This window comes from Mobula birostris, chromosome 13 (assembly GCF_030028105.1).
Source record: "Mobula birostris isolate sMobBir1 chromosome 13, sMobBir1.hap1, whole genome shotgun sequence".
Taxonomy (NCBI): Eukaryota; Metazoa; Chordata; class Chondrichthyes; order Myliobatiformes; family Myliobatidae; genus Mobula; species Mobula birostris.
Genome location: NC_092382.1, coordinates 16,421,503 through 16,438,871, shown reverse-complemented (window position 1 = coordinate 16,438,871; position 17,369 = coordinate 16,421,503). Strand labels below are relative to the sequence as shown.

The 17,369-nt window shown below is 45.6% G+C and overlaps 1 protein-coding gene across 1 annotated transcript in view; it reads right to left on the bottom strand.

Annotated features, from left to right (window-relative positions):
• Positions 1-13,243: 13,243 nt before the first annotated feature.
• The window catches only part of LOC140208454 (uncharacterized), a 137,041-nt gene continuing 132,915 nt past the window's right edge, over positions 13,244-17,369 (bottom strand). The window contains 1 exon segment of the mRNA XM_072277142.1: positions 13,244-15,420. Coding sequence (XP_072133243.1) covers positions 13,756-15,420 — 1,665 coding nt within the window. The 3' untranslated portion in view covers positions 13,244-13,755.

Here is a 17,369-nt window from a genome sequence, read left to right as displayed (position 1 = left end):
GAAATCTATGTGTTTATTGTGAGAACTGGTGGTAGAGTTTCAGATTGTGTGAAATGGAAGATAATTGAGTTAATTAGCTTCAGGTTGGTCTAGGGGGATTGGCTTAGCTGTTGTAAGCCTCAGGTTACCAAGGCTTTGGGTTGTTTTTTTGTCTAGTCTGAGGGTGGCTGTTAACCAGACAGGTGACAATTGCAAGCTGTGTATACATATATAGTTTTTTTTTTAATTTCTTGTTTTGATGTGGACATCCAAGTTTTGTTTTTCCACTATTTTTGTAAATAAAAGCACCACAATCTATTTTTGCCACTCAAGCCATCTTGTTATTTTTCTTAGACAGTTGACCCACAGTTTTTGTGACAGACTGGTAAGAAGGCTCTTGGAAGGTTTCTGGGAATGGTTGGATATTATCGTAAGTTGTGTAAGAACTTTGCTGATATCGCTCTTCCTCTGACTAATCTCCTGAAGAAGGGTGAAAAGTTTGTTTGGACCGAGCCTTCTCAGGAAGCATTTGATCGATTGAAAGTTATTATTTGGGATTAGGCCAATCAATGTAGTGTCGTCAGCAAATTTAATTAACAGATTGGTGCTGTGGGTGGCGACACAAGTCATGGGTGCACAGAGAGTAAAGGAGGGGGCCAAGGAGACAACCCTGTGGGGCATGTGTGCTGAAAGTCAGAGAGACAGAGGTGAGGAAGCCCACTCTTACCACCTGCCGGAGATCTGACAGGAAGTCCAGGATCCAGCTACACAAGTCAGGGTGAAGGCCGAGGTCTCTGAGCTTCTTGTCGATACTTCACGCCTTCGTATGGCTAAAGCTCTGTCCATGACTGCAAGGAACTGCAGAGAACTTTGGTCTCATCTGGGAACATCATAGAAACAAGCCTCCCCTCTATGGACTCTTCCTACACTTTCCCTGCCTTGGGAAAGCAGGCCGTGTACTCAAAGATGCCCACAACTTTGGACATTATTGCTGCAAACCCAATACCCCATCAGGGAAGAGATACAAAAGCCTTAAAGAGCATACCACCAGGCTCATGGACAGCTTCCTGTCTGTGGTTGTAAACCAAATTAATGGTCTCCAGTCCAATAAAATGGACTGGACCTCACAATGTAACTCAACGTGACCCTGCCCCAAATGTCTATCTGCACTGCACTTCCTCTGCGGCCATAATGCTTTGTTACAGTTATTGTTTTGTCATATATTAGCTCAAAGTACTGTTGTAATGTATTGATCTGTGTGGATGGTAGGTCAGGCAAGATTTTCACTGTAGCTCAGTACGTGATGAGAATAAACAAATTCCCCATTTTAATTTTGTGGAAATATTAGACAGACTGAGCTTCTGCTTTGGAACCACAGAGGGAAACTTAACACAACTGAGGAACACAAATAAATAGAAAAGGCTTCAATCTCGCATTACCATCTGCAGTAACTGGGATCAGGTGACCGGTGGTGGGTCTCCCAGACCAATTATCAGAATCAGGTTTAACAGCACCGGCAGATATCATGTAATTTGTTGTCTCTGTCTATTCATAACAATAGATTTTAACCATTGTGATTTAAAATAAGAATATACATATTAAATAGTTAAATTATATAAGTAGTACAACATAAACATTTTAAGAATGTAATACTGTAAACTACTTTTATTGTGTGGAACTATTTGACTGACTGGGTTGTTGCTTTGGAAATTCTGGAGTGAAGCTGAACTAAACTACACGTTTATGAGATACTCAGATAAATAGAAAAGGCTAATTCTCACATAAATGGGTCAGACATTTGGAAACATTGGCTGCACTTCAGCAGGTAAAAACACTGGAATGAGGCCTAGTCCCAGGCCTCAGCCCAGTTGTTATTGGTCTGAGGCCTGAGACAAGGTAAGAGTAAGCATTCGGCACGGACAAGAAGGGCCAAGATGGGCTGTTTCCATGCTGTAATTGTAATGTGGTTATATCGAAACATACTGAAATTATTGCAGAAAAAATCATTGTCCACCCACAACGAGAGGACGTGACAGATCCGGATCTCACTGACTTGTCTGAACGGGTGAAAGATGAAGCTACACAGACACGTAGAGCAGTGAACTACAGATGCTGCAGATTTGTGGAAAAACGTGAACAGGACATGGGATCAGGTGACGGGTGGAAGGTCTCCCATCTGAACCGGTGACTCTGCTCCTCGCCCCTCACACGCTGCCCGAACCATCCGCCGCATTTCCCACATTATTCCATATTTACACCCGATACGTATTTACCTTTTCCCTCCATATCTTCTCTGTCCCTTTCCCTCCGGCCCCAGGTCACAGAGTCACGGGCTCGATTCCCATCCTGGTCCAACACACAATCTAGACCCAAACCGGAAATCTGCAGGTTTCATTTAAATCAGTTCTATGTGTATAAACACTAATTTCTATTCACATTCCTCCAGCCTCACTGGACAGGAACACTGAAACATCAAGTGAGAAACAGTAGGAAGTGGCCATTCAGCCCCTCTAACCATCAACAAGATGACAGCTGCTCTCCCATCTCAGCCACATGTTTCTGCACGATCCTCATTTCCTTGATCCCTTCGGTCTCCACACATCTGCCGGCCTCTGTTTTATGTGAGGATGATCACCAAGTCTTCACCGGCCTCTGTGGTGGGGATTTACAGACATTCACCACCCTCGGTGTGGAGACATTTCCCCTCATCTCAGTCCTGGACAGTCCACCCCCTTTTTCAGAGACTGGGATCCCTGGTTCAGCCGGTAATGATGTTGTGCATTTCAATGTGTTCACCTCTCAGTCCTCAATTCTATAAATGAAAGGGTTATTGCATTTGATCTTTCTTCATATGATGACCCCACCACTCCAGGGATTAGTCTAGTGAATCTTCATTGCACTCTCTATAACAAATACTCTCTAACCTCTTTGTTAATCCTCTATGGAATTAATTTCCATCTTCTGCAGCCCCGTGTTGCCCCAACCACTCACCTCCCACCCCCGTCACTATTTCCACCTTCCCACCTCCCCCTCACCTGGATCCACCTCTCACTCCCCAGCTCTTGCCCCATCCCCACCCCTCACCTCTTTTCTCGGACTATTTCCCGTCCACTCTCAGTCCAGAGGGAGGGTCTCGGCCCGAAATGTTGACGGTCCATTTCCCTCCACAGATGCTGCCCGACCCACTGAGTTCCTCCGGCAGTTTGTTCTTTGGTCTGTGTGACCCGTGTTAGTGTGGGGAGCGGGATTTTACACCATATTCCCGGTACAGTCTCAACAAAACACAAATAATTGTCACTTTGCCCGGACCATCGGCCCCGCTTGCAGGGCAACAGTCTGCCGGTGTTTGCCCCCCAATGTGGTGAATCGCCACCACCGTGGGCTCAGACATTTCCACAGATGAGCCCCTCCTGTCCCCACCGGGACAAACATCCTGTCCGCCCCCTCTCTCCCCGTCTTCATCCTCTCCCTCCCCGGGGAACCGGCATCAAACCGACGGGCCGAGCGGTCTCCTCCTACCTCTCAGCGACACATCAGACTCCGGCCGCAGGAGACGCTTCACAAACGCCCCAACTTCCCTCGGAGGGAAATGGAAATAAATCAGAAAGCGGACATTTACTTTGGGATTTGTTCCGCTCTGACGGGGAGCTCGTCCTCGCGCGAGTACGGATACAGCGGGGGTAACGCCCTCTCGTCTGCTCCGATTCTGCGACTGGTTGTAACCAGTGATTGACATCTCTTCGCACCAATGGGAATAGCACAGCTCCTGAATCCTCTGTTGACAGCGGTGGGGGAGGGACTAGTCACGCGTTAGTAGCCCAGCCGTTAAACCGATAAAGCTCGAGTTGATCAGCGCGTGGGTGACGTAAGACACAGTGCACGTGAGGGCAGATCCCAGTGTGGGGAACCCATGTGTGACGTCAGGCGCGTGGGTGCGCCTTGTGACGTCACCTGTGGGGGAGCGCTTGTATTTAAAAACACCCGAATGGACGTTTGGTTCTTGATCCTCCAAAATATTCCGCATGGAATTCAAACTGGAGGAGGCAGATGGTGGGCTTAAGAAGGAGGTTTTTGACGAAGAAAAGCTGCCTTAAATTTAATTGGGTTCAGTTGTGTGACTGTGAGGATTAAGAGTATTGTGCGGGGGAAAATGACTGCTGTACATATCTGACTTGCTAGTTAGTATTTCAAATTGAGTTGAGTGCCCTCTTCTGCTCCTAATAGGTTTACGTTTGATGTGGGATTGGTAGTCTACGTTAAATCCACCATTTAACATTTTGTAAAAACAGGTCAGGCAATGTGCTTCACGTCTGTCTTGGAGAGAGTTCAACTTTAATGAATTTAAAAGTTGGGTAACGCTGGCTTCTCTCTCATAGGTATTTGTGACAAATCGGGCTGCCTGTCTTTCGACTCGCTCGGTGGAAGTAGAGTTTTTTGTTTCTGTATGGGTCCCATGCAGCAACTGCATATTCCAAATGTGGCCTAACAATGGGGAGGTACAACTACTCCTTAACTGAAGCTAAACAATGATGAAAATTTCATCTCAAAAAAAATTAGGAGTCCTGTTGCATTCACAGTTGCATGATGCGTCTGACTATTCCAGCTGAAGAACTGGCTCCTGTTCTACATTTTATTTTCCAGCAGTCGCTCGACTCAGGTGACCTTTCCTTGGATTGGAGAAAGGCAAACATCATTCCCCTTTATGATTTCAGTGGGACAACATTAATAAACGGGCAGACTATTATTTAAATAGGGAAAGAATTCAAAGTTCTGAGATGCAACGGGACTTGGGAGTCCTCATACAGGATACCCTTAAGGTTAATCTCCAGGTTGAGTCGGTGGTGAAGAAGGAGAATGTAATGTTGGCATTCATTTCTAGAGGAATAGAATGTAGGAGCAGGGATGTGATGTTGAGGCTCTATAAGGCGCTGGTGAGACCTCACTTGGAGTACTGTGGGCAGTTTTGGTCTCCCTATTTAAGAAAGGATGTGCTGACGTTGGAGAGGGTACAGAGAAGATTCACTGGAATGATTCCAGGAATGAGAGGATTAATATATGAGGAACATTTGCCCGCTCTTGGACTGTATTCCTTGGAGTTTAGAAGAATGAGGAGAGATCTCACAGAAACATTTTGAATGTTGAAAAGCATAGAGTGGATGTGGCAAGGTTGTTTCCCATGATGTGGGAGTCTAGTACGAGAGGGCATGACTTAAGGATTGAAGGGCACCCATTCAGAACAGAAATGCGAAGAAATTTTTTTAGTCAGAGAATGGTGAATCTATGGAATTTGTTGCCACGCGCAGCAGCGGAGGCCAAGTCGTTGGGTGTATTTAAGGCAGAGATTGATAGGTATCTGAGTAGCCAGGGCATCAAAGGTTATGGTGAGAAGGCGGGGGAGTGGGTCTAAATGGGAGAATGGATCAGCTCATGATAAAATGGCAGAGCAGGCTCGATGGGCCGAATGGCCGACTTCTGCTCGTTTGTGTTATGGTCTTAATCACGGGTTTCACCACTGAATCCAGTGTTGTGTTTTAAAGTCCCCTGTTATGTGTCCGACTGTGCCGTGTTGTTTGTGGAGTGGGCAGCCTGGTGTTTGTCTCGATTCGGGTCACAACACCAGAATTGCCAGCGGGGTCCACACACAGTGTATTAGTCAACAGAAAACCTCTCGTCCCTGCAGTCTCTGTCTCCTGGTAAACTCAACACGCTGACAATGTGGACCATAGACACCCCTTCCTCTCAGAGTCAGGGGATCACTCAGACAGCTGATCACTGAGAGGAATTATATTTATTGGTTATTAAAGTTCACCCAGATTCGTGTGGACGGATTTGATGTGGAGTTCGGGGTGTCACAGTGAAAGGGCCGGATGGCCGAACTCTCTCCGTTGTCCAAACATCCTTCCAGGTGAGGCGACACTTCACCTGTGAATCTTCCGGGGTCGCCCGTTGTGTCCGCTGCTCCCGGTGCGGCCGCCTCGACACTGGTGACACCAGATCCTCCACAGTTGTGCGGGGTAGGGTTGTGTTTTTTGGGGGGGGGGTCGATGTTATTGTTCCGTTTGTGCGGGAGGGGTGGGTTTTGGGGGTTGATGATCGCGATGCCGTTCTTTTTGATGCGGGGGTGGGGTGGGAGTTTGATTTTTCTCTCTGATCGACTTCCATGCTCTTTCTTTGTTTTGTGACTCTCTGGAGAAAAAAAAACAGAATTGTTTACGGATACCTGCTTTGATAATAAATTAACATTTGAACTATCCGCTCCGAGCGGGACTTCCCGCTGTCCAAACATTTTCATTCCGATTCCCATTCCCGTTTGGACGTGTCAACTCATCGCCTCCTTTTGTGCTAAGATGAGGCCACCCTCAGGGTCCAGGATCAGCACCTTGTATTCCGTCTGAGTACCCCCCTCCCCAGCCTGATGGCTTTCTCCGTGAATTGTCACCTTGTTGTTGTGGAGAAACTTAGAACCATATAACCATATTACAATTACAGCATGGAAACAGGCCATCTCAGCCCTTCTAGTCCGTGCCGAACGCTTACTCTCACCTAGTCCCACCGACCTGCACTCAGCCCATAACCCTCCATTCCTTTCCTGTCCACATAGCTGTCCAATTCAACTTAAAACAACAACATCGAACCTGCCTCAACCACTTCTGCTGGAAGCTCGTTCCACACAGCTACCACTCTCTGAGTGAAGAAGTTCCCCCTCATGTTACCCCTAAACTTTTGTCCATTAACTCTCAACTCATGTCCTCTTGTTTGAATCTCCTCCGCTCTCAATGGAAAAAGCCTATCCACGTCAACTCTATGTATCCCCCTCATAATTTTAAATACCTCTATCACGTCCCCCCTCAACCTTCTACGTTCCAAAGAATAAAGACCCAACTTGTTCAACCTTTCTCTGTAACTTAGGTGATGAAACCCAGGTAACATTCTAGTAAATCTTCTCTGTACTCTCTCTATTTTGTTGACATTTTTCCTATAATTCCGTGACCAGAACTGTACACGGTACTCCAAGTTTGGCCTCACCAATGCCTTGTGCAATTTCAACATTACATCCCAACTCCTATACTCAATGCTCTGACTTATAAAGGCCAGCATACCAAAAGCTTTCTTCACCACCCTATCCACATGAGATTCCACCTTCAGGGAACTATGCACCATTATTCCTAGATCCCTCTGTTCTACTGCATTCCTCAATGCCCTACCATTTACCATGTATGTCCTATTTTGATTAGTCCTACCAAAGTGTAACACCTCACATTTATCAGCATTAAACTCCATCTGCCATCTTACAGCCCACTCTTCTAACCGGCCTAAATCTCTCTGCAAGTATTAATCTTTTTAATACTGTCTTAAGATTTGGGAAATATTCTTTGTCATTTTTATCAGCAAAATATTACGTCATCCAGTTAACACTGAGTGTCTGGACAGCCTTGCAGCACCTGCTCCATAGCTTCCTGCCAGTGTGGGCACAGATGCGATTCCAAAAATAAGCCTATTACAGGTGTCCCCCGCTTTTCAAACTTCACTTTACGAAACCTCACTGTTACGAAAGACCTACATTAGTACCCTGTTTTCACTAACAGAAGGTGTTTTCACTGTTACCAAAAAAATCAGCACGTGATAAATGGCAGCTACGCGCCCCGAGCAGCCGCTCTCCCCCGGATTCGAAACTGCATTCTTGCCAGCATTGCTTAAGCACGTGTCTGTGAGCAGCCGTTAGCAAGATGAGTTCTATGGTATCGGAAAAGCCTAAAAGAGCTCGTAAGGGTGTTACACTTAGTGTAAAACTAGACATAATTAAGCGTTTTGATCATGGTGAACGAAGTAAGGACTAAGTGAGTTTGGCTTGTGGAAGCTTGACGAAGATGATGTTGAAGAGGTTTTGGCATCCCATGACCAAGAACTGATAGATGAACAGCTGATGCAATTGAAAGAGGAAAGATAACAATCCAAACCGAATGAGTAATGATAAAGTATGACTTCAATTTTGAAAGGGTACGTCGGTTTAGGGCATATTTGCAGGATGGTTTGAGTGCTTACAAAGAACTGTATGATCTAAAAATGTGCGAGGCTCAGCAGTCAAGCAAGCCTTGCACATCAGCCACAGCAGACGACGAACCTCGATCTTCGACATCGAGGCGGGCAGTCATAGAAAAGAAGCTGCCTGCTCTAATGGAAACAGACGACGAGATGACACCCCAGTGTCCCACCACCCCAACCCCCAGGCCGCGGACAGATACTGATTCACAGAGAATGCAACAGTAGCTGGGAGACAAACAGCACATCTTTAAGAAAAATGCCGAAATAAGCATGCGAATTAATTAGGTGCCGCCTGACACGTAATTGTCAGCCCAGAGCAGAGGCGATGCAATCGGCACTGATCTGGGCCGACAATTACGTGCCGGGCGGCACCTAATTAATTATTATGTTTATTTCCACTTTTTTCTTAAAGATGTGCTGGATACATCCCGGCTACCGCCATACCCCTGCATGCTTTGCGGCAATGCATCTGCACCACCCAAACTCCGACAAGTCTAACACACCATCATCAGTGTGCTCTGCACTTTCCCAATTCTGGTAAGTGATACTACGCTGTACATACATTATTTCTACTTTACATCGGCTGTGTATTTTTACGTGTTATTTGGTATGATTTGGCAGCTTCACAGCTTAAAGGTTACTGGAGAGCCCTTGCGCATGTTTTTGCCGACGGCGCTTGCGTGAGATTTTCGCTACGGAGAACACTTCAGGCAATGATTGTGGAAAAGTATTTCTACTTTATATAATCTGTGTATTTATCATATCATTCCTGCTTTTACTGTATGTTACTGTTATTTTAGGTTTTATGTGTTATTTGGCATGATTTGGCAGGTTATTTTTGGGTCTGCGAATGCTCACAAAATTTTCTCATATAAATAAATGTTAATTGCTTCTTTGCTTTACGACATTCCGGTTTATGAACCGTTTCATAGGAACGCTCTACCTTCGGATGGCGGGGGAAACCTGTATAAGCTCCTGTGTCCATTCCCCTCGCTCCCCTTAATTATCTATTCCAGCCTCAAAAATACCCAGGCAACCGACCACCCCCTCAGGGCAGTGAATCCCAAAGATTGTACACTCAAATAGATAGATACCTCATCGATCACAAAGCAAAATTAAATAGAAACTATAAATTTCCAGGAATTTACACACATCTCTCATCAACCCGCTCTGTCACTCTCTAAATGACGAGGAGATATTGTTTGTGAATATGTTCCAAATTTCAGGGCCAAATCATCTCACCTCTGCTGGTAAAGCATCCCATGTATTACATTGGTCAAACTGCACTGCTGGCTCCATAGCTACTCTAAGATTTCTTTGCTTGGGGATTAAAACCATGCATAGAATTCCAGATGTGCCCTCACTAATACCCTGTACAATGGTAGTTACACCGGCCCGTTACATAATCTCCACTCCCTGTGTGGTGAAGGCCAAAATACAATCTGCCTTTTGAATTACTTAATGCAGAACCAGAACATTGTCATTAGATTTCCTTCCTTTGCTTCTGTGTTATCAGCAGATTTGGACATTTCCCATCGCATTCCCTCCTCCAGGGGATTAAGCAGTGAATATGTTTACTGAGCATACAAACATGTACCAGATCCTGTCTGCAGCGTTAGTACTTTGCTCTGGGTGTAAGATGTGGGAATCCCGGGAATCTTCCCGTCTCCCAGACGGCCATATCTGAGCCAGGTGCACAGAGATGCAGCTGATGAGAGAACGTGTTAGAGATCTGGAACTGCGGCTTGATGATCCACAGCTTATAATGGAACGCGAGCAGGAGATCGATAAGTGGGTGACTGTCAGGGAAGGGATGGGAAGAGCTCAGATAGTAGAGAGCACCCCTGTGGCCATCCCCCTCAGTAATTGTTATCTCGTTTTGGATGCTGTTGAGGGGGATGACGTGACACAGGACGACTACGCCAATCCGGTCTCTAGCACTGGGTCTGGTTCCATGGAGCAGAAGGGAAACATAGAAACATAGAAAATAGGTGCAGGAGTAGGCCATTCGGCTCTTCGAGCCTGCACCGCCATTTATTCTGATCATGGCTGATCATCCAACTCAGAACACCGCCCCAGCCTTCCCTCCATACCCCCTGATCCCCGTAGCCACAAGGGCCATATCTATCTCCCTCTTAAATATAGCCAATGAACTGGCCTCAACTGTTTCCTGTGGCAGAGAATTCCACAGATTCACCACCCTCTGTGTGAAGAAGTTTTTCCTAATCTCGGTCCTAAAAGGCTTCCCCTCTATCCTCAAACTGTGACCCCCCATTCTGGACTTCCCCAACATCAGGAACAATCTTCCTGCATCTAGCCTGTCCAATCCCTTTAGGATTTTGTACGTTTCAATCAGATCCCCCCTCAATCTTCTAAATTCCAACGAGTACAAACCCAGTTCATCCAGTCTTTCTTCATATGAAAGTCCTGCCATCCCAGGAATCAATCTGGTGAACCTTCTTTGTACTCCCTCTATGGCAAGGATGTCTTTCCTCAGATTAGGGGACTAAAACTGCACACAATACTCCAGGTGTGGTCTCACCAAGGCCTTGTACAACTGCAGTAGTACCTCCCTGCTCCTGTACTCGAATCCTCTCGCTATAAATGCCAGCATACCATTCGCCTTTTTCACCGCCTGCTGTACCTGCATGCCCACTTTCAATGACTGGTGTATAATGACACCCAGGTCTCGTTGCACCTCTCCTTTTCCTAATCCGCCACCATTCAGATAATAATCTGTTTTCCGATTTTTGCCACCAAAGTAGATAACTTCACATTTATCCACATTAAATTGCATCTGCCATGAATTTGCCCACCCAACCTATCCTAGTCACCCTGCATCCTCTTCGCATCCTCCTCACAGCTAATACTGCCACCCAGCTTCGTGTCATCCGCAAACTTGGAGGTGCTGCATTTAATTCCCTCATCCAAGTCATTAATATATATTGTAAACAACTGGGGTCCCAGCACTGAGCCTTGTGGTACCCAATTAGTCACTGCCTGCCATTCTGAAAAGGTCCCATTTATTCCCACTCTTTGCTTCCTGTCTGCTAACCAATTCTCTATCCACATCAATACCTTACTCCCAATACCGTGTGCTTTAAGTTTGCACACTAATCTCCTGTGTGGGACCTTGAAAGAGGAAAATGATATTTGTTTTAAGTCATCATAACCTGAATCCCAACTTTGGCTATCGTGGGTATCAGAATCATGCTGCACAGAACCGTCTGCGTCGGCAGACTTTTTAGCCATACTTTGAGTTACTGTGCAGTAAGGATAAATGTTAAAATCCATCTGTGGGTCGTCAGTGGTTGGCTTAGTTGTCGACTGCACTGCAAGAATATCTTTACCAGCTTCCAGGTCATTCCCTAACAGCAAAGTAACATCTTCCACTGGTAAACTGGAGCATAATCCAATCCTAACAGGTCCCAAAACCAACCCTGACTGTAAAGTGACCTTGCGCAATGGCACGGAAACAATGCTGCCCCCAATGCCTTTAATAAGATTTACCTCACCAATGTTACTCTCATCACCAAACTTTAGAACGCTGTCTGATATAAGTGACTGAGAAGCCCCAATATCTCGAAGAATTTTCACTGGTACCGGGGTTGACCCTTCCTTTACTAATACAAACCCATCTGACACAAAATGATCAAATCCCTTCACTCATACCTCTCAGTCCTTAACTGAGCCTCAACAGAATGTTCAGAACCTTATGGGTTTATACGTGTTTCGACATACTGATCACAGGCATGTGGGACTGCCTCCTTTTCCTTCTTCAGAACAGTACAATTAGCCATCATATGAGCAGCTTTCTTACAATAGTAACAAGACCAGAATATTTCTCCTTCAACTGCTTCCCTTCATCCTCACTCTTGTCACTAGTCCCAGCTTTAATTTCTGGTTTACCCTGGTTATCCCTGCTACTCTTTTGGAAGGTCTTATTCTGGGTAAACTTAACCTTATGAGTTAAAGCAAACACATCTGCTAATCTAGCAGACTCCTGCAAAGTGGCAGCATCCTTTTCATCTAAATCTAAATCAACGGTGCATCTTTTGAATTCTTCAATTAAAACCAACTCGTTCATTTACATTTTTATATGTGCACCAGTGGTCAAAACACACAAACTTCTCATAAACAAATTCCATATAAGTCTGCTTCACAGATTTCCTCAAATTTCTAAACTTTTGCCTGTATGCTTCTGGGACCAACTCATAAGCACTGAGCACAGCCTGTTACACCATGTCGTAATCAGCTGCTTCAACAACTGTCAAAGCAGAATAGGCTCGCTGAGCCTTCCCCTTAATTACACTTTGTAAGAGAATGGGCCAACCCTCTTTTGCCACTTTAAACTCAGAGCAACCTTCTCAAAATGCTGGAAGTATCTATCAACCTTTGCCTCGTCAAATGGAGGTACCAATTTAACTTCCCGACTGGCCTCAAACTTATCCCCAGAGTCTAACGCGAGACCCTTTTGCTGAAATCTCTCTATCTTTTCCAACTCGAACAGCCTCTATCTTTCTGCTTCCTCCCTGTTTTTCTGCCTCTTCTCTGTTTACCTGCCTCTTCTCTCTGTTTTTCTACCTCTCTAGCCTCAACCTGCATCTGCCTTTCTACAGCCTCCATCTTTATTTTTTCTAACTTGTACGGGAGCCTAAGCTCACTTGGTTTACTTTCAGGAAACACCTCCAACTCCTCCACTTTAAACACACCCTCAGATACATAATGCTCAGCTATTATGCTCTGCATCTGAGACCTCCTCATTGTCGATTTCACCTTAGCAAGTTTTAACCATTTAACAATACTCAACAACTCAATCCTTCTGGTGTCCTTCAGTGCCTCAGAGGTTGGCGCTTCCAGACATCTATCAACATCCATTGCTGCTGATTTTCCACACACAAATAAATCAAAAGGGATTTCTCCAATGAAATCGATAAGTAATCTATACGCCTCCAAATCTATTCATATCCAGGATGCAGGCCCCAGAAACGAAACAGCAGCAATAAACTACACCTGGAGTCTGGTTTTGATGTTAAATCCACTATCTTTATTAGTATCTATTAACAATATAGTAACTTAAGCAAGATAAACAAAAGTTAACAGTGTTATGTGTACGTGTGTGTAAATATAACTCCCAAACTATTGAGCTCGGGGGAAACAAAGCTTGGAGTCTTGAGATGGTGAACTATGAAAGTTCAGTTCAACCACAGAATAGGTGATGAGAGAGAGATATTTGTAATCCAGGGTAAATGTCGACAGAAGGCAATAATGTGAATTCCACAGTATCCATGGTGGTAAAACGAGAGAACAGTCGCTGTAGATGTTATCCGTCGTCGTTCCAAATCCATTTACGAATTATCACAGAAAGTGACTTGTCACAAGGGGTATTGTCTTCAAGTGAATTACCACACCACACCCAGGCAAGTGTTAACACATAAATGGTCTTCACAGGATACCCCAAATCCGATCCACTCCTATGGATCAAATGAGGTGACAACCACACATTCAATGTTCGCTGAATCGATAATTAACCCACCCTTGTGGGCAGTGGAAAGTTCTAAACAGTGACCCTTGGCCAGTAGTTCCCTTGTTTTGATCCTTCCATTTATACTCCTTCATCTCCGTCTGACTGAGTATCTGTGTCCTTGGTTAAAACTAAACAAGCAGTGAGCAATGTAAACAAGCTGCAAGTCAGACTGATTTCCATTCTTAATCTCTCTCTCTCTCTCTCTCTTAAAATGACAGTCCACAGAAAATGAAACCTAGGGATTCATAACAATGGCCACTCCCCAGTGTGAACTCGCTGATGACTCTGTAGTTTGGATGACTGAGTGAATCTCTTCCCACATTCTGAGCAGCTGAATGGCTTCTCCCCAGTGTGAACTCGCTGATGTCTCTGTAGGTCGGATGAATCAGTGAATCCCTTACCACATTCTGAGTAGATGACCAGCCTCTCCCCATGTGAACTGACTGGTGTGCCAATAGTTTGGATGACCGAATGAAACCTTTCCCACATTCTGAGCAGGTGAACAGCTTCTCTCCAATGTGAACTCGCTGATGACTCTGTAGGTTGGATGAGTGAGTGAATCTCTTCACACATTCTGAGCAGGTGAATGGCCTCTCCCCTGTGCGAACTGACTGGTGTACCAGTAGGTGGGATGACCAGGTTAATCTCTTGCCACATTCTGTTCAGGTGAATGGCTTCTCCCCAGTGTGAACTCGCTGGTGTTTCTGTAGGGTGGATGAATTGGTGAATCTCTTCCCACAGACTGAGCAGGTGAACGGCTTCTCCCCAGTGTGAACTCGCTGATGTCTCTGTAGGTCGGATGACTGAGTGAATCTCTTCCCACATTCTGAGCAGGTGAATGGCCTCTCCCCAGTGTGAACTCGCTGATGTTTCTGTAGGGTGGATGAATTAGTGAATCTCCTCCCACAGACTGAGCAGGAGAATGGTCTCTCCCGCGTGTGAGCTGACTGGTGTGCCAGCAGTCCGGATGACCTAGTGAACCTCTTACCACATTCCGAGCAGGTGAACGGCTTCTCCCTAGTGTGAATTCGCTGATGACTCTGTAGGTTGGATGAGTAAGTGAATCTCTTCCCACATTCGGAGCAGGTGAACAGCTTCTCTCCAATGTGAACTCGCTGATGACTCTGTAGGTTGGATGACTGAGTGAATCTCTTCCCACATTCTGAGCAGCTGAATGGCTTCTCCCCAGTGTGAACTCGCTGATGTCTCTGTAGGTCGGATGACTGAGTGAATCTCTTCCCACATTCTGAGCAGGTGAACGGCTTCTCCCCAGTGTGAACTCGCTGATGTCTCTGTAGGGTGGACGAATCAGTGAATCTCTTCCCACATTCTGAGCAAGTGAATGGCTTCTCCCCCGTGTGAACTCGTTGATGACTCTGTAGGCAGGATGACCAAGTGAATCTCTTCCCACATTCTGAGCAGGTGAACGGCCTCTCCCCCGTGTGAACTGACTGGTGTGCCAGTAGTCTGGATGACCTAGGGAATCTCTTTCCACATTCTAAGCAGGGGAACGGCTTCTCCCCAGTGTGAACTTGCTGATGTCTCTGTAGGGTGAATGACTGAGTGAATCCCTTCCCACAGACTGAGCAGGTGAACGGCTTCTCCCCAGTGTGAACTCGCTGGTGACTCTGTAGGTGGGATGAATCAGTGAATCTCTTCCCACATTCTGAGCAGGTGAACGGCTTCTCCCCGGAGTGAACTCGCTGGTGTTTCTGTAGGGTGGACGAATCAGTGAATCTCTTCCCACATTCTGAGCAGGTGAACGGCTTCTCCCCAGTGTGAACTCGCTGATGTCTCTGTAGGTCGGATGACTGAGTGAATCTCTTCCCACATTCTGAGCAGGTGAATGGCTTCTCCCCAGTGTGAACTCGCTGATGTCTCTGTAGGGTGGATGAATCAGTGAATCTCTTCCCACATTCTGAGCAGGTGAATGGCTTCTCCCCGGTGTGAACTCACTGGTGAGCCATTAGGTTAGATGACTGAGTGAATCCTTTCCCAGAAATTCAGCAGATGACCAGCCTCAACCCGGTGTGAACTGACTGGTGTGTCCACAGGTGGGAAGACCGACTGAATCCTTTCTCACACATAGAACAGGTGAATGGCCTTGCCCAGTGTGAACTTGCTGATATACCTTCAATTGAGATAACCGAGTGAATCCACTCCCACTGTCTGAGCAGGTGAACGGCCTTTCCCTTGGAAAGTTACGGGCATGTCAGTCGGTTGGAAGACCGAGAGAATCCCTCCCCACAGTCTGAACAAAGGAAGGATGGTCAATCCCTTGCTCCATTTCTTAAATATCTTGACAGGGACAGCAAATCTGGCGTGCCGTGTTTGAGATTGCTGGAGGCAAATTCCTTCCTGTTTTTAACCTGTAAAAAGATTTACAAAATCCATCAATGTGTGTAGGACAACATTTCAGGTGAGATTACTTGAGTTGTCAAGGTTTGATCAGGTATCACACTGTTACAGTGAGGTTCAACCCAAGTTGGAGAGAGAAATCATCTTCTAACTGGGCACAGTGCTGGTATCTGGAATGGCCATCAATTCCCTGATGCTCTTCCTGTCTCTATAAGAATGGGGCATTTCTGCCATCTCCAATTTGTTCCTTGGCTCAGTTTGACTCTCTCCATTGGTATTATTCCCTGTTCCCGCTGAGCGGCATGGGTGCCTGGCCCCACAGTAACTGAAACACCCTCTTGCAAATTGTCTTTCTTGACATGCATCTGGGATTTCCTTTTATGTATTATTAACTTAAAGTGCCACAGTTTTAACACCATATAAAAAATTCCTGCTGAGATGAATGGTTGGTCTGCACAGCTGTTAAAAGGACTTACAGTGAATTTTTATATTATTTCAGGTTCTTGTCACAGTCATAGAAAATTACAACAGAGAAACAGGCCCTTTCGGCCATCTAGTTTGTGCTGAACTATTTAAACTGCCCACTCCCATACCCCTACCATCCAGGTACCTATGCAAACCTCTTAAATGTTGAAATTGAGCTCGCATGCACCACTTGTGCTGGCTGCTCATTCCACACCCGGATGACCGTCTGTGTGAAGAAGTTTCCCCTCATGTTCCCCTTAACGTTTCACCTTTCACCCTTAACCCATGGCCTCTGGTTGTAGTACCGCCCAATCTCAGTAGAGAAAGCCAGCTTGCATTTACCCTATCTATACCCCTCTACCACAATCAGATCTCCCCTCAGTCTTCTACATTCTAAGGAATAAAGTCCTGACCTGCTCAATCTTTCCTTATAACCCAAGTCCTCCAGACCTGGCAAAATCCTTGTGAATCTTCTCTGAACTCTTTCAACCTCTTTTACGTCTTCCTATAGGTTGGTGACCAAAACTGCACACAATTCTCCAATTTAGGCCTCACCAATGTCTTATACAAAGTCAACAGAACATCCATCTATTGTTGTCAGTACTTTGGTTCAAAAAGGCCAATGTGCCAAAATTTTTCTTTCCATCCCTATCTAACTGTGACACCACTTTCAGTGAAATACAGACCTGTATTCTCAGATGCCTTTCTTCTACAGCACTCCTCAGTGCCCTAACATTCACTGTGTAAGACCTAGGTCCAACCAAAATGCAACACCTCACACTTGTCTCCATTAAATTCCATTTTCCATTTCTCAAACCATTTTCCCAGCTGGTCCAGATCACACTGCAGCCATGATAGTCTTCCTCACTGTTCACTACACCACCAATCTTGGTGTGATCCACAAATCTGTTGATCCAGTTAACCACGTTAACATTCAGATTACTGATATAGATGACAACCAACAATAGATCCCTCACCAATCCCTGTGGGAACCACT